This window comes from Manihot esculenta, chromosome 11 (genome assembly GCF_001659605.2).
Source record: "Manihot esculenta cultivar AM560-2 chromosome 11, M.esculenta_v8, whole genome shotgun sequence".
Taxonomy (NCBI): Eukaryota; Viridiplantae; Streptophyta; class Magnoliopsida; order Malpighiales; family Euphorbiaceae; genus Manihot; species Manihot esculenta.
Genome location: NC_035171.2, coordinates 5,210,845 through 5,236,391, shown reverse-complemented (window position 1 = coordinate 5,236,391; position 25,547 = coordinate 5,210,845). Strand labels below are relative to the sequence as shown.

Here is a 25,547-nt window from a genome sequence, read left to right as displayed (position 1 = left end):
CCTCAATTGGTTTCTATCTTATGCTAGTGATTTCTCTTATTATGTCAATTGACTTAGATGTTGGGAAATATTGTGCTTGTCGGCGCATCACATTGTTCGATCTTGGCCGTTGATCTGTTCAATTGTGATTTAGATAGAACACCAACACCTTCGCCTTCTGTTTTTTATTGTTCTTTTTTCTTTTACCATTTTCTGTTATTTATTGTTTGTGAAACTCACTTGCATATGCACATCCATAGATCAATGGATCATAACCGCAGGATTGATTACGCGTGGTCAATTATAAATAAATTTTTTTTAATTTTACTATTACCAAATAAATTAATATAGTTTCATTAAGTTATTGGAGTATAGTGAGTTGTGTTGACATATTAGCCAGTATAAATTAATAAGGAATCATTTTAAGATAAGGTTAAATTATTAAGTGGTAACCTCATCCAAGCATTTATAGAATTGCCAGTCGAACTAGTTGTAATGAAAGCTCAGCTCTATTAATCGCTGAAGAAAACTATAGAAAAGAAGAAAATGTAACAACAGCAGTAGCAGCCAGCATCGATTAAACACAGACCAAAGTGCAAACTTGTGAATTTATGCCGAGGCAGGGGGACCATATAAAAGAACCCAAATAGACAGACTGCCTCTTGGAATTCATATAGGTCACAAGAAGCTAAGAATTTTCAAAATTCATCAAAGGACTGCCATCTGCCAGACTGCCACTCCTCATCTTCCCTCTACAGGAGAGGCCAGGGATGCTGCAGCATAGAAAAAAGGTGGAATTGGGATGTAATGCAGTTCCTGGGTTTCAATCAAACTCCTCAAAACACATTAATATGGCTAGGAAATTTATTGCCACAATTTCTTCATAACATGTAAATCATACAGCCCATTCCGTAGCTTTAAAAAGCACTTGTCAACACAATACATGTCTGCTGAACAAATCAGCAAATATGCTGCCCTCATCTAAATAAAAATCCCAACATACTTGTAACCACACTCAACCACAAAGCTAAGGTCATTAAAGTCGGACGGAAAATTCAAACACCATCTACTAGTATGAATTGGAGAACTCAACGTCACTGACCAAGCCGCTTATGCATAATAGTTCTTGTTGTTTTTCATATTTTTTAGCATATAGTTTTTGAAGAAGCCTTCATCTCAAGCTTCACTACAAAACCAAACCACAAGAAAACCTGAAAACAACAAAAACCCAGCCAAAATCTCAGTCTGTCAAACTTTCCTTCAGAAACTAACACATCAAAAGGGATCTTTCTCTAGTGTTTGTACCTCACATTTAAACAAGAAACTACCACCCGTCAAGCCACAATTATGTTCTCAAATTGACTGCAGCATGAGCAGGTGTTTGTTATGTGTAACTGCAACATTCAAACAGCAAGCTGGAGTTCAACCAAAGAACGGATTATTTGGCATTTAAACTAGCAAGTTAAAAGGGTTGAATCATGAAATTACAACAAGCCTACTGATAAAAGAGTTTTGGATTTCAAATTTCTCACAGCTGTTAATTTATAAAAAAATAATAATAATAATAACTTTTTTTTTTTTAAAAAAAAAGACAACTTAATTGAAACAGCATCAAATCCCTCAAGGAGCTTGGGCCTGGTAAAATAATCAAAAAAAAAAATGGAAAGGGATATTTCCTTTAAGACAGTCAAGAGGCCAGAATGTAGTTACCTAAAATATCCTGGAGCATAATGCAGCCCAAGGCACTCCAGAACAAATGCTGGAGAACACATAGGGCATGATCAAGGGCCTGCAGAACACAGCCACATCACAACTAAGGATCTTGAAACCATCAAACAATATAAAATGTCAATTGAGCTGAACTTAACCTTTTTCTGCTTATTCAGATATGATCCTCCTTAGCTAAGTACTTGGACTTGGCTGCTTAAAATCCATCTCTGAGTATCTATAAAAAAGAAAAAATAATAATTAAATAAAAAAGAAGAAAACCTAAGCGATATCACACCAACATAAATGAAAAAAGGGGCATGTCCCCTTCGCAAAATATAAATTCCCACTTGCCTGCGAGGCTTTTGTCTTTGCCCAAACTCATCATTCACAAGTTCTGTAGAAGACAAATTACCTATAAGAATATAATAACCATGTTGCAAGCTAAGTCCACAAAATTGAAGTGCAAAAGCATAAAAAGAAAAATTATGTCTCACCGGGTCTCTGAGAAGTAAGTTTCCATTCATTATTGGTCTTGTTAGTACCGTTGTTCTCTTTGCTACACCAATGAATAAATAAATAACTAAAGTCATAATCTTGGACCAATAATACGTCAACAAAGCCTCAACTTCAACCAGGGCTAACATGGCAACTTTCAGGGCCAAATAAAAAAAATTCAACATATCACAGATAGAATTCAAAGAGATTAAAGTAAGAAACTCATAATGAGTGGATTAATAGATATAAAAACACGAAGGGGAAAAAGTATAATGGTATAATAGGTCAAAAATGAAAGTTAGTGGTTTAATAAGGTTGCATAATTTTTTCAAGGGAAAATTTTGTGCATTAGGCCTAGTAACACTTGTACATATGTGCGCATCTACCTATAGCATATCATGATGAAGCTTATATGACAAACAGTAAAAATACCAGTGATGATACACTTTAGGCAGAGCTTACGATACATCCCATTGAACCATAAAGGCAAAAGATGATTGGAACATTCTAGATAAACAACACAAGTGACAGCCTACTAACCTCAAAGAACCCACAGAAGATGTCTGTCCAGACGGGCGTGCATGATAAGCCCCATCAACAGCAATATAAGGTGAACAATAAGTAGCCCCTAAAGCACCCGCAGCACCAGCCAAAACTGGCAGCCTAAATATCAAAACAACTGCCACCATTATTATTATTATCATTTAGAAGGGAAAAGAAGCTCCTTGAGAAAAATACTGCAACAGATTTTACTTAGCAATCAAATCCACCATATCATGTGATCATTCTTATCTGCTATTAACTACATTGCAAGAGTGCTATCCGATTGGATATCACACAATCGAGTACAACTTTAAAGTAACGAAGAAGGAACTTTTAAGAGTTGAATTATAACCAGTGTGAGTGTGCCAGTGGAGAAAAGGAATACACAAAAAGCATCAATCGGTCACTTGTAAGTGAAAAAAGAGATCACCTTAGCCAGCATCCCTAAATAGAATAGTGCAGTAGCTGACAAGGAAAAAAATAATTAAAAAAATTGTTATACCATGTCATTTCAGAATTTCCTAAACCAAGTTGAGATTGAGCAACATATCCAGGAAATGCCATGCCAACAGCAGGAACTCCAATACCACCAGGATGCTGGCCCCCAAATTGCATAACTGCATGACAATCACTCATGATAAGGAATAAACCAAATGCAAATATAATACTTGAAATTCTTAGTTTCTTAGATAATACGGGCACAAATATAATCAACAAGCTATTTCAAAGCTCCTTCCTACACCATAAAACAAAAAGGAAAAGGAAAAGCTTTCAACAATTTATAAAACAAAAAGGAGATATTGGATAATCTAATGAACTGTAACAAAAAAAAAATTAATTTAAAAAAAAAAGAGAAAAAGAAAATATTGTACCGCATTGTAACAAAACAAATGCAGTAACCTAAATGGCCACCATAATGGAAGCACTCAACTATCCAATATTAAATTCTCTATTCCCCACAAAACAACAAAAAGGTGATCTAAGAACCCATACCTGGCAAGAAGGCTGGAGTTGCAGGGAAGTTCTGATCACCATGACCAACACCCATATTTCCTGAGGCTCCCATAACCTGTGCCCCACCATACATAAAAGAGCCTCTTCCACTCCCTTGACTGCTTCCTTTTCCCTTTCCAACCAATGCACTTCTAGATTTACTTGATTCTGAATTAGTTTCTGCTTCTCCAGGCTCACAAGAATTTATTGACAATGCTGTTTTTGGTGGTGAAGAAGCTTGAGATCCACTACCAGGACGCTGTCCCAACTGCTGACCAGAAACTTGAACAGAAGGTTGGGCACGGTTTTGAACAGGACTCCGCTGAATAGAATGGGGCTGTGTTGAAGAGGAGACTCTGTTAACTTGGTTTTGCAGAGGGGCTGATTGATAAGTCATCTGACTTGAAATACTTACACCCCTTCCTTGATTTCTGGATTGAGAAGATTGTGTGCCATTGACCAATGAAGATCCAGATGACTTTTGCATAGTGTTCAAGGACTTAGCAGCAGTTGAAGCAACAGAATCGTCAATGTAAAGCTTGTCAATACCAACAGAAGCAGCTATATTCTTTCCCTGAATCAATGCATTGGTTTGCTGGATTGAAAAACTTTCATCCATAACAGAAGTACGAATATTCCTGCTTGTACTTCCAGCTTGTATATCCCTTTTCTGAGTCAAAGGGATATCTTTATTTGAAGATCCAGAAGGATAAAAAGGAGGAGAAGCAGAACTCAAGCTTGAATGTTTTCTAGCAGTAGGCACTTGATCTGATTCTGTATTTGGTGTTGGTGTAAAGGCTCTCCCAGAGTTACTTCGTGAAGTTTTATCCAATGATTTCCCAGGCTGCTTGTTTTGTGCTGGAGGTGCCAGGCTGCTGGTCTTCCATGTGCTTTCATACTTTCTAGGCCCCCTCCCCCTAACACTTATAGGTGCCTGGTTCTGATTGTTACTATTGCTGTATGTTTTTGATTTGTTCCTTCTTCCATATCCACGATCTGGAGCTTGGTTTTTCCCACCACGACCTCGAAAATTACCTTTAGAACCCCTCCTTCCCTGATATTATTGTCAAGGAAAGCTTCAGAGAGATAGAAGAAAAAGGGAAGAAGGAAATGAAAGAATATAGGCAAACTCATACTATATATATATCACCTGTTCATAACGCCTCTCCTGCAAATCCATCTCCTCAAACTTGTCATGCCCCCATTTCTTATCATCTTTGGACTCCCACAACTTCCTTCCAACATATGTTCGTCTAAACCAAATATGACATTGATTTTAAAATTACTTGTTTAATAAATTGACACAATAGCAGGTAAAATAAGATGGAAATATTAGCACTTTGGCAATATGGAAAGTGAAGCGCAACATCACAAATAACATGATCATGCAATGACACAACAGCTAGACGTGAAAATCATTTCAACCCCCTTTTTTCACCTGTTTTTTCCATCAATACCTAGCCAGAAAGGTATAAGCAACAACAAAGTTTTATCTGAGACCATCAAATTGGAAAAAGAAATGCAAAGGGATCAAGAAAAGCATAACCGTGTCTCAGTTCAAATACAAAATGTGGATAGAGACACGCACATGATACAGTACAAAAACCTCAACAACAAAATCTGAACGACATGAAAGCATATATTTAGGCCTGCACATGCAACTGTAACAATATTGTTACAGATTCATTGTGTATGATAAATTTTAACTGTGCATATTCCTATTCAACCAGCATGAAGTCATCCAAGAACATCTAAAGAAAAAATTCCCTGCAAAAGGGAGAAAATGGAGGGGGGAAAAAAAGAAAAAGAAGAACTGTATTTTCTCCTCAAACACAAAACAGAAACTTGACATCCCACCAGAACCACTAAATGAAGAGATATAGATGTGAACTAATTTATGAAGAAAATGCTTAAAATTCCAAGGTAATAGCAACCCAAAGAGGACATTTAAATATTGATACACCAAGAACACAACCTCCAAAAGCCATCTACATTTGAAAAGGCAAACAAGATGGAAAAGTTCAAGCACAGTAAAAACACGTCAAACTTCTGTGTCTTCCTTAGATCCAAGCAACATTTACTGGGAACAGACGCCTCACTAACCCATTGGTAGCATAGCTTGATATATCCCCTCAAAAACAAAAACCACAATGATATCAGATTGTCTGAAATGCCTTTTTCTATTCCCCTGCATTCGAACTATACTTGTTCAAAGCATAGGAAATTTGTAAATAGATCTCAGGTCTTACACTTATATTTGCAAATTTTAGACATGTCATTATCGGCAGAAAATTGTTCCCTTCCACTTATCCCGAAAAAGGGAATAGTTTGGATAAATACCAAATAGGATCAGGTCCTACACTAATATTTTAAAAGGGTAATGTCATTTCACAATGAAACTTAATAGTAACCACCCAACGCATAACGCCTGTATTTATCGAAAAACACAAACTCTACATGCATTTCAGGGGAATAACAGTTAACTATGCTGGATAGTCAACAATGCGAAATGACCGCGTGGGAAAAAATAAGTCTTTCCAACAAATATCTTCTACTGGATTACCAAACTTATGCTACTAAAAGAGTACCTGTGTCGACCACCAGCATTGTCCCTAAACCGATCGTCATGCATGTAAAAAGCCCCAGCAGTAGGTACTGCAAACGGTTCATTCTCCTTTTTCCCCTCTTGATCTTCCTCTTCCTCTTCCTCCTCCTCCTCCAAATGATTCTCCACTGCTTTTATCTCTACCAGCTCATCTACCTTCCTCCCCTCTACTCCCTTCTCCTCAACCTCCACTCCACCATGACCTCCTCCTCTCTCATCAGTTCCTTCTTTCCCTTCCTCAATCTCATCAATTTCATATTCTTCTTCCTCATCCCCATAAGCTTCTTCATCTTCATAAACCTCTTCTTCATCATCTTCCCCTTCTAATTCCTCTTCATCATCTTCATATTCTGCTGCCCCACCCTGGCCATCGGATTCGTCAGAGTGAATGGGAGCCCTCCTTTCCATTGTGGGCTTCTCTTCCCCTTCGACTTCCTCATCGTCACTTGCCGCTTCACGCCTTCTCATCCCCAGCAGGCGCTTTTCCTCTTCAGGATCGCTCTCATATTCAATGTCTTCTTCGCCCACCTTCGCCATTAAACCAAACCTAGAATAAAACAAAATTCACTCTAAAAAAAGCCAATTTAGAGACAGTTTAAAGCTAATAAAACCAGCCTAAACCCTGAAACTCCACGCAAAAGGTCCAAGTCAATTCTCAAACAGAAAAAGTCCCCAAAATATACACAAGTTAATGAAAACCTCATGCATAATAACCCCAAAAACCTTAACTTTCTCACACACCAAAAAGGCCAAATTAAGAAATTCAGGTTAATCAAACCCCGCAAAACCCTAAAAACTTATAATCTTCCTCGAATAACCAAACACCAAATCAAGATAATCAGAAGAATCGAGTCCCCCCCCCCCAAGGAAAGCTAAACTTGCTTTAAATTTAGGGTTATACGCGCTTCTGGATCTAAGCAGTAAAGATTTTTCGAAAACCTAATGGGAGACGGAGAAAGAGAAGTACAGGAAGAGAGGGATTTTGAGAATTTGTGTTTGCGTCATAAATATGGAAAAAAGAGGGAAAACGAAAGAGAGAGAAACATCTTATCCGAGAGGAGATTTTCAATGTGAAAGCAAGTCTATTCTTTTAGGAGAGAGGGTATTTAAGGAATTAAACAGTTAAAAGTGAGTGTAGTTTAGAAAATTGAGATTTCCACATGGGTTTTTGATTGGTGAGTTTTGGGACAACACAAGAAATGGGTAGTAGCTGTTACATTGGATTCGAACACGTAAGCCGTGCTTACGTTACGTTGCAAGTCACATGTAAGTTCTGTTATTAAAAGGAATCTCTTGAATCTAACTGTAGTGTTCAGTCCAACGGGGCGTTGCCACGTTCGCATGCAGATGAGTCAGGTCCGTTGCTTTTAATTGCTTGTACAATAAGGCCCAGAGGCCAGAGTGCTTTTTGCTATTGAATATTCTAATTTCCCACCATATTTCTCCGTTTATAATTATTCATCTTATTAAAAATAATTCAAATTTATCCTTAAAATGTTTCAATTTTTTAAAATGAAGTTTTTAAATAAAAAATAAATAAATCATTTTATTACAAATAAAAGAATTACTAAAAAAGAAGTGAATTAGATTAAATTTTTATTTGAAATGCACATAAAAGTAATATATATATATAAAAATTTTAAAAACTTAAAAATGAAATTAATCTTTATATATATATATATAAAACTACATATTTATTGGATGCCCATTTCCCTATTAAGTCAATACAACGAGGCCTTTATGCTGCAATGAGTATTCCAATATGTTTAACTTTTTTTTTTTTAAGAGTTTAACTGGTTGATTTTTTTTTTTTTGAAATGAAAATTTGAGGTGAAGAGTAAAATATAAGATTTTTTGAATTTATTTAAATATATTTATTATTAGATTAAATTTATCAGTATAATTGATTGAGTTTTAAGTGGATCGAAGAATTAATAATTTATAAAATAGAAAAAATATATAATTATTTAATTATGTTTGCTTTTTAAAGTTTTTTAAAAAAGATAAGAGCAAAATAATACTGTTAAAAAGTATTACTAATTGTAAAAATTCGATCAATCCTCGTATGCAATTAGAAGATAAAATTTAAGGACTGTACTCTTATCTTTTTGAAATATTTATTGTTGTCCTATTTCTTTTCTTATTCTAAGTCCATTGAAAGTTTAAAATTATGGAAATCAAATTAATTTAAAATTTAATTTAATTTTTTATTTATTTTAGTGCAGTTTGATTTTTATTTTTTAAATTTTTAATTATTTCAATTTAATTTAATTTTATTAAAAATAATAAAAAATCGAATCGAACCGAATCGATTAATGATAATAATATATTATTTTTAATAATATATAAAAATTAGATTATAATTAAAATTAAAATATTTTAATTAAATTTTAAAATATTAAAAATAAAATGTAAAAAAAATATAAAATAATATTAAAAATTCAAACCGATCAAACTGAACCGAATTAAAATGAATCAGACCGATTCAATCCGATTCGATTTCTGACTAAAATCAATTTAGTTCGATTTTTATAAATATCAAAATTTTGATTTTTGATTTATTCAGTTCGATTCGATTTTAAATCGAACTGACCAAATGTTCATTCTTAGCTAATATGATATTTTAAAACTTTTTTATAAAAAAATAAAAAATTTAAGAATTGAAGTTAAACACATCTCCCAAAATTTAATTTAAGCGCATTTGACACCGTGTTAAGTTAGGTCAATATTTGAAAAATTATTATTAATATTATTTAATAATGCACTAATTACACTTCCCAGCCATTAAGCCATAAAAATATGTTTCTTAAAAATTAAAACAAAGAAACTAATGAATAAAAATTTTATTAATGAGGGTCGAGTTTGAGTTCAATTTGTCCGTGTTGGCTTGGATTTCATATGGGCAGGTAGTTGTGGGTTGGAGTTATATTTTCTGTATTGTAGATTTTGGTTGGTGCTGCTCGAATAGGTGCAAGCCGGTATTAATTAAGCCAAAATTATGTATAAAACTCTTTATGATAGCACTATACTACCATATATGATGAGCTAAAATTATGTATAAAACTCTTTAAGGTGGCATTATAATTATATGAAATTGAAAATGTCATTGAATTGATGTACTTTTCCGTTAATTATTTTCTGCAGGAAATATGAGAGATGTATTTAATGACGGTCGGACTCTGGACACTCAGGTTTTAGCTAAATCCATTCTAGAAAAATTGGGTCTTAATTCTATTAGGGTCCAATGCACAAGCCTACTCCTTGTATTAATACAAAATTTGCTCCAATGAACCAATTTGGGCGCAAACCTACATGTGGGGACTTGGCCACGAATATTCGTTAGTCTCATGGGGCAATGAACCAGTTTGGGCGCGAACCTACATGTGGGGACTTGACCACGAATATTCGTTAGTCTCATAGGGCAATAAACCTCGTGATATTTGAAATCGTGTTCAAGTGGCGCCGAATGGAATTAAATGGTCGCTTGACGATAGAAAATGACGTAGTACATCCGTACGTGCGGCCAACATGACTATGACAAAAGGGTACGAGCATAGTACAACGGTTATATGTCACTAAAGGATAAAAGAGAAAAGAAATAAAATGATATGCAAAGATAAATAGAGACCAAACTTATCAAAATATACTCTGAGTTTGACCTCTGATTGGATCTCAGACATCAATTGGCTTCGTCTATGGGAACGAATAATATATTTTCATCACTGGAGTTCTCATCCTCATTTCACCTACTGAGATTTACATGGCCAATCACGGCAAAAACCATACCGAAAACACCCTAAATGACCTGAGTTCAACTCATAAAGGTTCACAGTTCTTATTCTCTAGCCCAATCGCCCTAATAAATCAGCCACCCATGTTGTTTAACCTTTCACCAAGCTCAGCTGGGACCATGTCTCGAATTACCCTATCTGATCAAGAACTGCAAAGCATGACTCTCCAGTTACATAACATTGTCCACTGGCTAGGCTAGATATTACAACAGAGAGGGCTCAGTACCCCGTTGAGCATACCACCTGTAGCTGAGGGACTCAACATCAATGAGCTCCAACTCACATTAAACTATCAAATCCTTCAACAGAACAGTAGGAAGACAGATAATGGAGACAAAAGCCAGTAAAAAAATGAGCCGACAGCCCAAGCTAGATGTAATACCCGGCTAGACCCCGGTATCGGAATTCCTACCTTCCGGCGAAATTTCTATTGGAATCCGGAATTTCTCGGATGTCGGAACCCTCTAGAAGGGTAAAATATGTTTTTATAAAATGTTTTTACATGTTTTTATAGTTTTAATGAAGAAAGAAAATGAGTTTTTGAAAGAAAACACCATGGAGGAAGAGTTCAGGTTCGGCCGCCGAACATAGGGAGCTTGCGGAAGCTCTTTTGGCCCCCGAAGGTGGTCTGGCCAGCCACCTATAAAAGGCCCCATGTCCGAAAATGGGCGAGTTTTCTCTCTCTATTTTCGGGCATAGGTGAGGTTTCGCCCTCCCATGGTTGATTTCGTGTTTTCCTTCAATCCCTTCAAGTTTTTTATGAGTTTTATTTTGTTTTGAAAGTTTTTGAGCTAAAGATCAAAGTTTTGAAGCTTGGAGACCCCCGGAGTTTGTTCCTCCATATCTCCGAGTTTGGGATCGCATATCCTCTTGATCTTTAAGAGGTAAGTGTAGATCCACGCCTTTTATGATGTTTTAAGTAAGTTTTAAGAAGGGGTTAAGGGTTTTGATGCATGTTTAGGCTAGTTGTAAAATGTTAGGGTTTATGTTAGTTAAATGATAAATATATGTTAAATGTTGATGTTTGTTGGGGTTTAGGCTAGTTTTAAGCCCCTTTATGCTTGAAAATGTGTTTATGCATGCTTTTGAGTGTGGAGTATGAGTTTGGAGGGTTTTGGGAGGCAAGATGGGGATGGCAGAATCAGGTTCTGCCACCCAGAAGGATCCAGGTTCGGCCGCCGAACCTGCCAGAGGAGGCAGTTTAGGCCGCTTAGACTCGCCCCCGAAAGTTTGAACTTTCAGCTCTGAAGGGGAGTTTCGGCCGCTGAACCTGCCCCCAAAGGTTGTGACTTTCGGCTCTGAAGGGGAGTTTCGGCCGCTGAACCTGCCCCCAAAGGTTGTGACTTTCGGCTCTGGAAGGACTTTCGGCCGCCGAACCTTGCCCCCGAAAGTGCCTGACTTTCGGATCTGTAGGGACCTTCGGCCGCCGAACCTGCCGCCGAAAGTCCCCTGCCTAGCCTTCCTTTGCTTATTTTTCCATGCATGTTTATGATATTTTAGGAGGTTTTTGGGGAGATGTTTAGAGTCATATTAGAGTATGTTTGGTCCCTCATTTGAGTCCACCTGTGTAGGATCGGACCCGAGGAACCGAGGAGGCCAGCAGTGTTAGCTGTTTCAGAGTCAGCCAGAGGTGAGTAGAACATAACTTCTTTTATTTTTCAAAGTAAAGAAATCTTTTTAGCATGATCCATGCATCACGAATGCCATGATATATATTAGGTTGTTTTGCATTAGAATTCACGAATATGATGCATTGCATAATATGATTGTTGATGTGGATGGATATTGGATGACCCACTAGCCCTCAATATGATATGATATGGTATGATAAGCAAGTTCAGGGCTGCCCATGCCACGCGTCCTGGGGCTGCCCATGCCACGCGTCCTGACACCACGTAAGAAAGTCCAGGACTCCATTCCACGCGTCCTGACATTTTGTTATGATTAAGAGGAAAGGGGGGGTTATTGGTGACAAGTCCATCCGTGATGTGAATTGTTTGTGTTGTGATGTATTTCATGAAAGCATATGTTTAGTAAATTATTTTACTATTCTGCTCATTGGGCTTTAGTAGCTTACCTTTTTTCCCTAACCCTCAAGTTTGCAGGTTCAGGATAGACCGGAAAGTCGTCAAGGTTGAAGGTTGTGTTAAGTGTAATAGATTAGTAGTGGGCATATAATGTAAAATGATATAATGTAATGTAATGTAAAGAAATGTTTCATGGTTTAGTATTGTGCTTGGCCCTAACAGTAGTGGTAATTCCTTTTTGTACATGATTCTTATGTAAATGTTTTAATGATGAGTTATGTTGAACCAGGCTTGACATATGGTATGTTGCCCCACTAGAGCATTTGATGAGGGCTCTAGTGTGGGGTTTTATATTTACAGTTATGGTGCATGCATAAGTCAAGCTTGGTGTATGGAAAGTTTAAAATTTTTATGCAAAAGTATGATCATGTATGAGATTTTATCAGATGTTCAGGATGTATTGTAGGCTTGCTATGGGTCCCGGCGACCTTAAGTCGATCCGAATCCTAGCGCCAGTAGCGATCCGGTTTCCGGGTCGTTACACTAGAGGCAAGGTAGTGAGGAAGCTTATTGAGAATGATGGGGGTAAGAGCTACTCTTCCGAGCCAATAGAAAGGTCGAAAGGTGAAGAGTTAAAAAGAAACTACTGCCTGGAGAAAAGACCCAGAAGAAAAGATGCAGACGTAGAACAAAAGCTAGAAAGATTAAAAGAGCAACTCCTGACAGAGTTGGGAGAACGAAACAACAACAGTCCCTTATTGCCAACCTCATCGCCGTTTGTAAAATGGGTTCAATAAGAAACCATACCAAATAAGTTCATGATGCCAACTATGGTAGCCTATGATGGGAAGGGAAACCCTTGAGAATATATCTTGAACTACAAGACATTCATGGAGTTGCAGACTCATTCGAACGCTCTAATGTGTAAGGTCTTCCCCACCATCTTAACGGGACCAGCACGGACATGGTTTAACAGCTTTGAGTCAGAGAGCATCAAGAACTTCATAGACCTGACTAATGTATTCATTAGCAGATTCATTGTCGCAGTTCCTACGAAAAGAAAAAATGAGCTACTTAGAAACCATGCGGCAAACGAGGAATGAATTCCTGAGAGAGTATGTGCTAGATTCATGTAACAGCCCGAAAATCGAACTGCCACCGGCACTAGGATCCAGATCGACTTAAGGTCGCCGGGACCCGTAGCAAGCCTGCTATCCTGAACCTGTGACATCCCATACATGATCATATATTTGCTGTACAAACATAAAACTTTTCTTCATTCCAAGGCTTAACCTGTGCATGCACTATTTCTGTTCTCTACCAATCCCTACTAGAGCTCCTCATTGCTCTAGGCGGATAAAACTCATAATGTTAAGCCTGGTTTTCTCATAAACATACAACAATATAGAAACATAAACTGATCATGTGAAAACACAAAAAGGGATTACATCTCTTGTAATCAAGCACCATTCTATACACTGTACACATACATTATCTCTTTACATTTACAGTTACATGTCCACACTAACTAACTATTACAAACTATATACTCTTCCTGTACCCTGCTGACTTCCCTCTGAATTCTGAACCTGCACAACTGGAGTTAGGGGAGAGGGATGAGCTACTATAGCCCAGTGAGTAGAACAGTAATAAAGAACAGGTGATAAAACATGCTTTCATGCAAGGTATCACATCACAAGTAATCACATCTCAGCATGGACGGATCAACACTCCCTCTATACCAGATGCCTGGTCCCCGTAGGGCTGTTCCAGGTCTTTGTGCCTGGTCCCCGTAGGGCTGTTCCAGGTCTTTATGCCTGGTCCCCGTAGGGCTGTTCCAGGTCTTTATGCCTGGTCCCCGTAGGGCTGTTCCAGGTCTTTCCTCTGAGGGCTATTGAATCCTTACTATGTCCATACAGTCATAGAATCAAGGATAAATGCAATGCATCATATTCGTGTACACTAATGCACTCACCCTATAGCATATTCATGATGCATGAAGCATGATAAAATACTCGTTTTTCATATTAAAATACTAAGTTCAGTTCCACTCACCTCGGGTTGACTCTGAACTGACTCTGCAGGTTCTGAAACTGGACTCACTGCTGACCTCCCTGATTCCTCTGGTCCGTACCTACACAGGTGGACTCAAATGAGGGACCAAACTCACTCAAGAACATTTCTAAGAAACTCCCCAAAACCCTTCTAAACCATCCTAGAACATTCACAGAAAACATGCAAAAGAAGGCTGGACAGGGCACTTTCGGCGGCAGGTTCGGCGGCCGAAACCCCTCTCCAGAGACGAAACTCATACATGTTCGGCAGCACCTTCGGCGGCCGAAGGTCTCGTCCAGAGACGAAACTCACATACTTTCGGCGGCCGAACTCCCTCTTTCGGCGGCCGAACTCCCTCTTTCGGCGGCCGAAAGTCCCTTTCTAAACCGAAAGCTTAGCTTTCGGGGGCAAGCTTTGGCAGCCGAAACTGCCTCCAAGCATGTTCGGCGGCCGAACCTTCTTTCGGCGGCCGAACCTGGTTTTGTCCAGGGGACAGAACCTTGCTCTGCTTCATGCAAACTTTGCCCAAAAACCTACAACATGCATATCAACTACTCCCAACTAGCACATACACATATATATGCACAAAGGGGTCTCAAACTATCCTAAACCCCAAACAAACATAGCACATAACACTTAAACATGAAAGATCACCAAAAACCTCACCTAAACCTAAACATGCATACTACCCATACAAACTTCATAAAACCTTCAAAAATCAACAAAGAAGGTTCAGGATCTGTACTTACCTCTTCTAAACAAGAGATTACACGATCCTAACGTGGAGATATAGAGAAATCCGTTCTCAAAATCTCCAAGCTTCAAACTTTGTTCTTTTTGCTTAAAACCTTCAAAAATCATCAAAACTCTTAAAACCTTGGAAAGATTTGAAGGAAATCATAAAAACCATGAAAGTCAACGTGAGAGAGGCTGGAACTCACCTCTGGCTGCAAGTGGAGGAGAAATAGCCTCCTTCCACCGACCCTTGGCCCTTTTATAGGTGGCTGGCCAGACCACCTTCGGCAGCCGAACGTGAATCCGAAACCATGCAATGTTCGGCGGCCGAAAGTGACCTTCGGCGGCCGAACCTTTGCATTTCTCCCTTGTTGCTTTTCTTTCAAAACTCATTTCCTTTCACACTTGAAAACATTCAAAACTCTTAAAACACACATGAAAACATATTTCTTACCCTTCTCGAGGGTTCCGACACTCGAGATTCCACCGAACTACAGGAATTCCGAGGCCGGACTCGAGCCGGATATTACATTCTCCCCCCCTTAAGCACATTCGTCCCCGAATGTTCCTAACACAACATAAAACACATAGAAAAGGGGAAAAACTAACCTTAAAACAGATATGGGTACTGTTGGAGCATAGACTCCCGTGTCTCCCAAGTGCACTCTTCTAGATTGTGGTGGTTCCATAGGACTTTCACCATTGGTATCTCCTTGTTTCTCAGCTTTCTGATCTGGGTGTCTAAGATCCGCACTGGCTGCTCTACATAGGTGAGATCACTTAAGATTTCCACCTCAGGTTCACTAAGAACCTTCTCTGGATCTGACACAAACTTCCTCAACATAGAAACATGGAATACCGGGTGAATTCTTTCCATAGAGGTAGGTAAATCCAGCTTATACGACACATTTCCGATCCGTTGTAAAATCTCAAAGGGACCAATGTACCGTGGGGCCAGTTTACCCTTCTTTCCAAAGCGAACCACTCCCTTCATCGGAGACACCTTTAACAATACCATATCCCCCTCTTGAAACTCTATCTGTTTCCTACGGATGTCTGCATAGCTTTTCTGTCTGCTAACAGCTGTCTTGATCCTCTCTCTGATGATAGGCACTAACTTGCTGGTAATCTCAACTAGCTCTGGCCCTGCAAGAGCCTTCTCTCCTACCTCTTCCCAGCAAACAGGTGTTCGACACTTCCTCCCATACAAATCTTCATAAGGGGCCATCCCTATGCTAGCATGATGGCTGTTGTTGTAGGCAAACTCCAACAGAGGTAGATGCTGCCTCCAAGAACCGCCAAAGTCTAACACACACATTCTCAACATATCTTCTATGGTTTGGATGGTCCTCTCTGACTGACCGTCTGTCTGTGGATGGAAAGCAGTGCTGAAATTCAATCTTGTGCCCAATTCACTCTGCAGACTCCGCCAAAACCTGGAGGTGAACTGAGGTCCTCTATCTGATACTATCGACACGGAAACTCCATGCAGCCTCACTATCTCGTCTACATACACCTGCGCCAACTTGTCCACAGAATAGTTACTCCTGACTGGAATGAAGTGGGCAGATTTGGTGAGTCTATCCACAATCACCCATATGGAGTCTAGTCTGTTAGACGTCGCCGGTAACCCCACTACAAAATCCATAGCTATGTTCTCCCATTTCCACTCTGGAATCGGCAGTGGGTTAAGCATTCCAGCCGGCTTCTGATGCTCTAGTTTCACCCTTTGACATGTCTCGCAGGCTGACACGAACTGTGCCACTTCTTTCTTCATTGCTAGCCACCAATATACTCTTCTCAGGTCTTGATACATCTTGGTGGCTCCAGGGTGAACGCTATATCTTGCATTATGAGCTTCCCTCATAATGTCTTCCTTTAAACTGGCGTCATCTGGTACACATAATCTCTTACCGTGACGAAGAATTCCCTCACTGTCAAATCTGAACTCTGCACTGTTGCCAGACTGAACAATCCTGGCAATCTTCACTAACTCAGGGTCTTCATGCTGTTTCAGAGCCACTTGCTCTAGAAACACTGGTGTAACTCTCATCTGTGCAAGCAAAGCACCTGTACCAGATAACTGCAACTGTAGTCCTTCATCCATGAGTCTATAAAAGTCCTTCACCACCGGTCTTCTCTCTACTGCAATGTGGGATAAACTGCCAAGTGATTTTCGGCTTAAGGCATCAGCTACAACATTAGCCTTACCCGGATGATACTGGATCTTACAATCGTAATCACTGAGCAATTCTACCCACAGTCGCAAGTTTAACTCTCTTTGACTCAAGATGTGCTGCAGGCTTTTATGATCCGTATAGATCTCACACTTTACCCCATAGAGGTAATGCCTCCACATCTTAAGTGCAAAGATAACAGCTGCCATCTCAAGATCGTGTGTCGGATAGTTCAGCTCGTGCCTCTTCAGCTGCCTAGAAGCATAAGCTATCACTCTGTCATTCTGCATTAACACACAACCTAATCCCACTCAGGATGCATCACAGAACACTGTGAAGTCTTCATCATTAATCGGCAGAGCTAACACCGGTGCTGAAGTCAACCGTCTCTTCAACTCTTCAAAACTCTCATCACAATCCTCTGACCATACGAACTTCTGATTCTTCCTGGTTAGTCTGGTCATAGGAGCAGCTATCTTCGAAAAGTCCTGAACGAACCTCAGATAGTAGCCTGCCAAACCCAGAAAACTCTTGATCTCAGTCACTGTCGTGGGTGTAGGCCAATTGGCTACTGCCTCTACCTTCTTGGGATCTACTGCTATTCCTTTCTCTGAAACTACATGTCCCAAAAAGGCAATGCTCCTTAGCCAGAATTCGCACTTGGAGAACTTGGCATACAAGCCATGCTCTCGCAAGGTTTGCAACACTATCCTCAGATGCTGGGCATGCTCTTCTGCATTCCTGGAGTACACTAAGATATCATCTATAAAGACGATCACAAAACGATCCAAGTACTCCCTGAAAACCCTATTCATGAGATCCATGAATGCTGCAGGGGCATTAGTCAATCCGAACGGCATCACTAGGAACTCATAATGCCCATATCTGGTTCGAAAAGCAGTCTTGGAGACATCTCCTTCCCTGATCTTCAACTGGTGGTATCCGGATCTCAGATCTATCTTAGAAAAACAACTTGCTCCTGACAGTTGGTCGAATAGATCATCGATCCTGGGTAAAGGATACTTGTTTTTTATAGTGACTTTGTTCAACTGTCTGTAGTCGACACAAAGTCTAAGAGGTCCATCCTTCTTTCTGATAAATAAAACTGGAGCACCCCAGGGTGAGGTACTCGGGCGGATGAAACCCTTAGCTACCAAATCCTGTAACTGCTCTTTCAACTCTCTCAACTCTGCTGGTGCCATCCTGTAGGGAGGGATAGAGATCGGTCTGGCACTGGGCATCAACTCTATCTCGAACTCGATTTCCCTATCAGGTGGTAGTCCTGGAAGCTCTTCAGGAAACACATCTGGGAAGTCTCTAACAACTGGTACTGAGGATGGTTCCCTAACCTGACTGTCTAGCTCTCTCACATAAGCTAGGAATCCCTGACAACCTTTCCGCAACATCCTACGAGCCTGGAGGGCTGATATTAAACCCCTAGGTGTCCCTCTCCTGTCTCCTCTGAAGACACACTCTGACCCATCCTGGTCTCTGAGACTCACTACCTTGTCCCTGCAGTGCAAGGTAGCACTATAGGTAGATAACCAATCCATCCCTAGAATGACATCAAAATCTGTCAACTCTAGAACCACAAGGTCAGCTGGAAGGCATCTATCCTCTATAAACACTGGACTGAACTAACAGACTGACTCTGCCAATGATGGGTCACATCTAGGTCCACTGACCCAAAGAGGACACTCTAACTCGGAGACTATCAACCCCAATCTCTCTGCGGCTCTATAAGAAATGAAAGAGTGAGAAGCACCGGGGTCCATCAAAGCATACACTTCTGAACACCCAATGATGAGATTACCTGACACCACTGTGTTCGAAGTGTCTGCCTCCTGTTGAGTCATGGTGAAAATCCGTGCTGGGGCTGACGGACCTGCACCTCGGGAACCCATCCCTGATGAAGAGGCTGCCCCTCTTCCTCTACCTCTGCCACTGCTTGGTGGACGGACTGAAGCTGCTGACTGAACGACACTACCTGAGGTCATCTGCTGGGATGGTGTAACCAAAGTCGCCTGAGGACATTCCCGTGCATAATGTCCCTCCTGCCCACATCTATAGCAGGCTGTAGATCCCAGCAAACAAGCTCCGCTATGTGGTCTCCCACACCTATTGCAAACTGGAATATCTGTGCCAGAACTGGAGCCGTTCCTCATTCCCAGACCCGTTTTAATCCGGTTCCAGAACTTGCCTCTCTTTCCTCTAAGTTTGTCCCATCTCTTCTTACTCGCACTCTGTGAGGAGGAACCTGGTTTAGTACCAGAAGATTGTGCCTTTGGTTGATTGACTACTCCTTGACTTATGGCACTGGCCTCCATCTTTCTAGCAGCATCCACAATGGAGTGGAAACTCTCCTTCTCCGCGTGGAGAATCAAAGAGAAATATGGGGGATGAAGCCTTGTGGCATATCTCTTTGCCTTCTTCTGATCTGTATCATACGCCTGACCCACGTATGGTAACAATTCCAGGAACTTATCTGTATACTCATCAACGCTCATCTCCTCTGTCTGTCTCAACTGCTCAAACTCCACAACCTTTAGCTCCCTGGAACTGTCAGGGAAAGCCCACCCAGCAAATTCGTTGGCGAACTCTTCCCATGTCATACTGTCAATTCTGGGGTCCACATAGTTCTTGAACCATTCTCTGGCTTTCTTGCACTTTAATGTGAACCCTGCCATCTCAATGGCCCTGCTATCATCTGCTCCCAACTCATTTGTTATCATTCTGACTGCACTGAGATACTCAAAGGGATCATCTCCCGTATTGAATTTAGGAGCATCCAACTTTAAGTACTCAGTCATCTTCACCTTAGTTCCCCCTGAAGAACTGGGTTGTACTTCAACAACAGGGGCTATTGGTTCAGGTGGTGGTGGTGGAGGTATTGTTTCTCTGGATTCAGGCGATGCTGAACTTGGCTGAAAAGGTGGGGGTGGATACATATGATATGGTGGATAGAAGGAAGGATAGGGCATATATGGCATGTAGGGTGGATATGGGGCAAAGCTGGAGTAATCCGACGTGCCTCCCATCGGATACTCTGGGCCCTGAGGAAAAGGTGGATAGCCAAACCCTGAGGCATGTGCGCCTCCCTGGGACTCCCCCATACCTTCTTCTGACCTTCCTATACCCATACTGACCTCTCTCCTCTGATCCTCCTCCATAGAAACTCTCTCTTCGTCTGATCTTCCCCCTCTGCCTATTCCTCTTCTGCTCTCGTCAGAAGACCTTCTAGGGTCTCTTGACGTTCCCTCCCTGCTTGACCTGTGAGATCATGCCCTTGGCAAGGCAGGTGGACGAGCAGCTGTACCCTCACTTACAGGTGGGACTCCAGTCAATCTCGCAGATCGACGAGTTCTTCGCATCTTACCTCTCGCTGGAAAACAACACATCACAGAGCACATAAGCAACACATATCAGCATACATCACATATAAACTAATGCACATGTATGAATTGTAACGACCAGGAAACCGGACCGCTACCGGCGCTAGGATTCAGGTCGGCTTAAGGCCGCCAGAACCCGTAGCAAGCCAAACATATATCCTGTGAACCTGTTTAATCCCATACATGATCAACAACATACATAAAAATTAAAACTTTTCTTTCCAAGCCTAACCTGTGCATACATAACATATCATAAACCCCTCATTGGAGTCCTCATCAAATACTCCAATGGGTAACATAACATATGATAGGCTTAGATAACATAAACATCATAAAAACATTTTTGGATCATATACACAAGGGATTAAAACAAACTCTAGTCAAGCACATTCTAAACTTTCATTACATTACATAACATACTTTTACATTACAAATAAACCATGTCCACTACTATACTATTACATAGACTTCTCTTACTCTTGCTGACTTCTCTATCTACACTGCACCTGCAAGACTGGGGTTAGGGGAGAGGGGTGAGCTATAAAGCCCAGCGAGCAGAAAGATAAAAAAACATGTGATTTAGTTTCACCATTTTTATGTTTATTATTATTTATTTTATTTTATTATCATATTTATTTAACCTTTTCTTTTTCTTATTCATGCTTTCATGAAATGCAACACATCACAACTAATCACATAAAGGATGGTATTGTCACCATTAGTCCTCAACATCTCCAAATGGCAGGGGCGTAGAATGGGCCTCACTGGTCTTTCTCTTACATAACATAACATTCTAAAGTGTCAGGGGCGTAGAATGGGTCTCGCTGGTCTTTCTCTTACATAGTGCCAGGGGCGTAGAATGGGTCTCGCTGGTCTTCCATAACATATCATCATAACATAACATCAGAGGACTATGGATCACCCAACAACCATCCACATCAACATCAAATTATGCAATGCAACATATTCGTGAATTTCTAATGCAAACATCCTGGAATATTTCATGGCATTAATGATGCATGAGTATGCTTTCAGATTCATTCATTTATTCAATTACTTTACTTAGAAACTTAGGGAGTTATCCCACTCACCTGGTGACTGAATCTTTAACAACGGACTCTGAACGACTATCTCACAACCGGGGGTCTCGGTTCCTCGGGTCCGAACCTACACAGGTGGACTCAAATGAGGCACCAAACAACAAGAACATAACTCTAAACATACCCCCAAAAACCTCCTAAAAACACCTCAAAACATCCCTAGAAAACATGCAAGAAAAGGCTGGGAAGGGCACTTTCGGCGGCACCTTCGGCGGCCGGAAGTCCCTCCAGAGCCGAAAGTCAGGCAGGTTCGGCGGCACCTTCGGCGGCCGAAACTCCCAGACAGAGACGAAACTCATGCATGTTCGGCGGCACCTTCGGCGGCCGAAAGTCTCAGACAGAGACGAAACTCCCACTTTCGGGGGCAGGCTTCGGCAGCCTAAAGCTGCCTCCCAAGCTGGTTCGGCGGCCGAAAGTGCCTTCGGCTGCCGAACCTGGTTTCTGCCAAAGGGCAGAAACTTGGTTCTTCATGCCCATTTCAACCCCCTACACAACCAATCATGCATAACCCTATTCTACAACATGCATACTCAAGCATACAAGCTCCTAGGGGCCTCAAACTAACTTAAACCCCAACTACAACACACAAGCAAGCTACATTGCTCGAGAACATGCACATCAAACTCATGGATTTTCATAAAAACCCAACAAGCCTACTCATGCATTTCTACCCCTTAGATCTACTTAAAACTCACTTAAAACATGCTAAAAGTTTAAGATCGGCTCTTACCTCTTGAAGATCGAGAGAGAGACGACCTAGACTTGGAGATGGGAGAGATTTCACCTCTTTGGGTCTCCAAGCTCAAAACTTGCTCTTTTCTTTAAAACTCTTCAAAAACCAACATAACTCGTTAAAATCTGAAAGATCTGAGGGAAAACACTTAAAAATCACTATAGGAGGCTAGAACTCACCGTCGGCCGGAATGGGAGAGAAAACCTCGCCCATTTCGGTCACGGGGCCTCTTATAGGGCTGGTTCTGCCACCTTTCGGCGGCCTAACATGCCCCCACATCTCATGCATGTTCGGCGGCCGAACATGAGGTTCGGCGGCCGAACCTTGGCTCACTCAAACAAGGCTTTCGGAGGCCTAAGGCGCTCCCAAAACCTTACCATGTTCGGCGGCCGAACTTAACTTTCGGCGGCCGAACCTGGCAAAGCCTCCTTGGTCTTTTTTTTCATTCAAAACTCAATTTTCTTTTCACTTAAAAACATAAAATACATTAAAAATATTTCATAAAACGTGGTTTTACCCTTCTAGAGGTTTTCGACATTCGAGATTCTACCGGACGGTAGGAATTCCGATACCGGAGTCTAGCCGGATATTACATTCTCCCCCCCTTAAGAACATTCGTCCCCGAATGTTCACCAAACAACACATATAAAACATAAACATAAACATACATAAAACACATTACACTTACTTCAAAAGAGATGAGGATATTGCTGGAGCATGGACTCCCGTGTCTCCCACGTGCATTCCTCCATGTTGTGGTGATTCCAAAGGACTTTTACCATCGGGATTTCCTTGTTCCTCAACTTCCTGATCTGAGTGTCTAGGATCCGTACTGGCTGCTCAACATAGGTGAGATCCTCTTGGATCTCTACATCAGGCTCACTAAGAACCTTGCCCGGATCTGACACAAACTTCCTCAACATGGAAACATGGAAAACCGGATGGATTCTCTCCATAGATGCAGGCAAGTCCAGCTTATACGACACGCCCCCGATCCTTTGCAAGATCTCAAAGGGTCCAATGTACCGTGGAGCTAGCTTACCCTTCTTTCCAAACCGAATCACCCCTTTCATAGGAGACACTTTGAGCAATACCAAATCCCCCTCCTGAAACTCTAACTGTCTTCTGCGGGTATCTGCATAACTCTTTTGTCTGCTGGAAGCAATTCTGATCCTTTCTCTGATTATGGGCACCACCCTGCTGGTGATCTCTACTAGCTCAGGCCCTGCCAAGGCCCTTTCTCCAACTTCTTCCCAGTATACAGGTGACCTGCACTTCCTCCCATACAAAGCTTCATATGGAGCCATCCCTATGCTAGCATGATAGCTGTTGTTGTAGGCAAACTCCACCAAAGGTAGATGTTGCTTCCAAGAACCGCCAAAATCTAGCACGCACATTCTGAGCATATCTTCTATTGTCTGGATGGTCCTCTCTGACTGTCCGTCCGTCTGAGGATGGAAAGCCGTGCTAAAATCCAACCTGGTACCCATAGCGTTCTGCAGACTCCGCCAAAACCTGGAGGTGAACTGGGGTCCTCTGTCCGACACTATTGTAACAGGAGCCCCATGCAACCTGACAACCTCTTCGACATACACCTGCGCCAACTTGTCCACAGAGTAGTTGCTCCTGACAGGTATGAAGTGAGCAGATTTGGTGAGTCTGTCCACAACCACCCATATAGAGTCTAATCTGTTGGACGTCGCCGGTAACCCCACTACAAAGTCCATAACAATATTTTCCCATTTCCATTCTGGAATAGGCAGTGGGTTCAACATTCCAGCCGGCTTCTGATGTTCCAGTTTCACCCTCTGACATACCTCGCAGGCTGACACAAACTGTGCCACTTCTCGTTTCATAGCTGGCCACCAATAAACTCTTTTCAGATCCTGGTACATTTTGGTGGCTCCAGGGTGAACGCTGTATCGAGCATTATGAGCCTCTCTCATAATGTCTCCTTTCAAACTGATGTCATCCGGTACACATAATCTACTCCCATAGCGGAGGATCCCTTTGTTATCAAATCTGTACTCACTACCACTGCCTGACTGAACAGTCCTGGCAATCTTCACTAACTCGGGGTCCTCATGCTGTTTCTGAGCAACTTGCTCAAGGAACACGGGTGTCACTTTCATCTGAGCCAACAAGGCACCTGTACCCGACAACTCTAACTGTAGCCCTTCTTCGATGAGCTTGTAGAACTCCTTTACTACTGGTCTTCGTTCTGCCGATATGTGGGATAAACTGCCTAGTGACTTCCGGCTTAGGGCGTCTGCCACGACATTCGCCTTGCCCGGATGGTACTGAATCTTGCAATCATAGTCACTCAGCAGCTCCACCCACCTTCTCTGTCTCAAATTCAAATCTCTTTGACTCAGGATGTACTGCAGGCTCTTATGATCTGTAAAGATCTCACATTTTACCCCATAGAGGTAGTGCCTCCACATCTTGAGTGCAAAGATTACTGCTGCCATCTCAAGGTCATGTGTGGGGTAATTCAACTCATGCTTCTTTAGCTGCCTCGAAGCATAAGCAATCACCCTCTCATTCTGCATCAGTACACAACCCAGTCCCACACGGGACGCATCACAAAAGACTGTAAAGTCCTCATCACTAGATGGCAGAGCTAAAACTGGTGCTGAAGTCAACCTCTTCTTAAGCTCTTCAAAACTCTCTTCGCACTGGTCGGTCCACAGAAACTTCTGATTCTTCCTGGTTAACCTGGTCAGAGGAGCTGCTATCTTTGAGAAGTCCTGAACGAACCTCCTGTAGTAACCTGCCAAACCCAAGAAACTTCTAATCTCTGTCACTGAAGTGGGTCTAGGCCAGTTAGCCACAGTTTCTGTCTTCTTGGGGTCCACCTCAATACCATTCTCTGACACTACATGCCCCAAGAACGAAATGCTCCTCAGCCAGAACTCACATTTAGAGAACTTGGCATACAAGCCATGTTCCCTCAAAGTCTGCAAGACCAACCGCAGATGATGGGCATGCTCCTCTGCATTCCTAGAATACACTAGGATATCATCTATAAAGACAATAACGAAGTGATCCAGATACTGACTAAACACTCTGTTCATGAGATCCATGAATGCTGCAGGGGCGTTGGTCAACCCGAACGGCATTACAAGGAACTCAAAATGCCCATATCTGGTCCTGAAAGCTGTCTTCGGTACGTCTTCATCTCTGATCCTCAGCTGATGGTACCCAGATCT

General features: G+C 41.3%; 1 protein-coding gene across 8 annotated transcripts; it reads right to left on the bottom strand.

Moving 5' to 3' along the window:
* Positions 1-821: 821 nt before the first annotated feature.
* LOC110626421 (protein MLN51 homolog) lies at positions 822-7,362 on the bottom strand. Of its 8 annotated transcripts, none has more exons than XM_021772305.2 (11): positions 6,309-7,361; positions 4,871-4,973; positions 3,721-4,774; positions 3,230-3,344; positions 2,725-2,847; positions 2,184-2,245; positions 2,041-2,101; positions 1,848-1,924; positions 1,690-1,768; positions 1,285-1,394; positions 822-1,190 (listed from the first exon to the last, which is right to left on the bottom strand). In XM_021772305.2, the coding sequence occupies exons 1-8, from the start codon at positions 6,860-6,862 to the stop codon at positions 1,882-1,884; spliced, it is 2,115 nt and encodes a 704-aa protein (XP_021627997.1). In that variant the 5' UTR covers positions 6,863-7,361; the 3' UTR covers positions 822-1,190; positions 1,285-1,394; positions 1,690-1,768; positions 1,848-1,881. The 8 variants fall into 8 exon arrangements, with proteins under 8 accessions (XP_021627997.1, XP_021628000.1, XP_021627998.1 ...); XM_021772308.2 differs by having other exon boundaries at positions 1,290-1,394; XM_021772306.2 differs by having other exon boundaries at positions 1,285-1,373.
* Positions 7,363-25,547: the final 18,185 nt, after the last annotated feature.

Excerpts from the sequence above, each read along its gene's own strand:
- LOC110626421 (XM_021772305.2), bottom strand. The coding sequence starts at position 6,862 with ATGGCGAAGGTGGGCGAAGAAGACATTGAATATGAGAGCGATCCTGAA. Across the intron at positions 2,246-2,724 it reads TCTTCTGTGGGTTCTTTGAG|CAAAGAGAACAACGGTACTA; the intron begins GTTAGTAGGCTG and ends TCATTGGTGTAG. Across the intron at positions 2,102-2,183 it reads ACTTACTTCTCAGAGACCCG|GTAATTTGTCTTCTACAGAA; the intron begins GTGAGACATAAT and ends ATATTCTTATAG.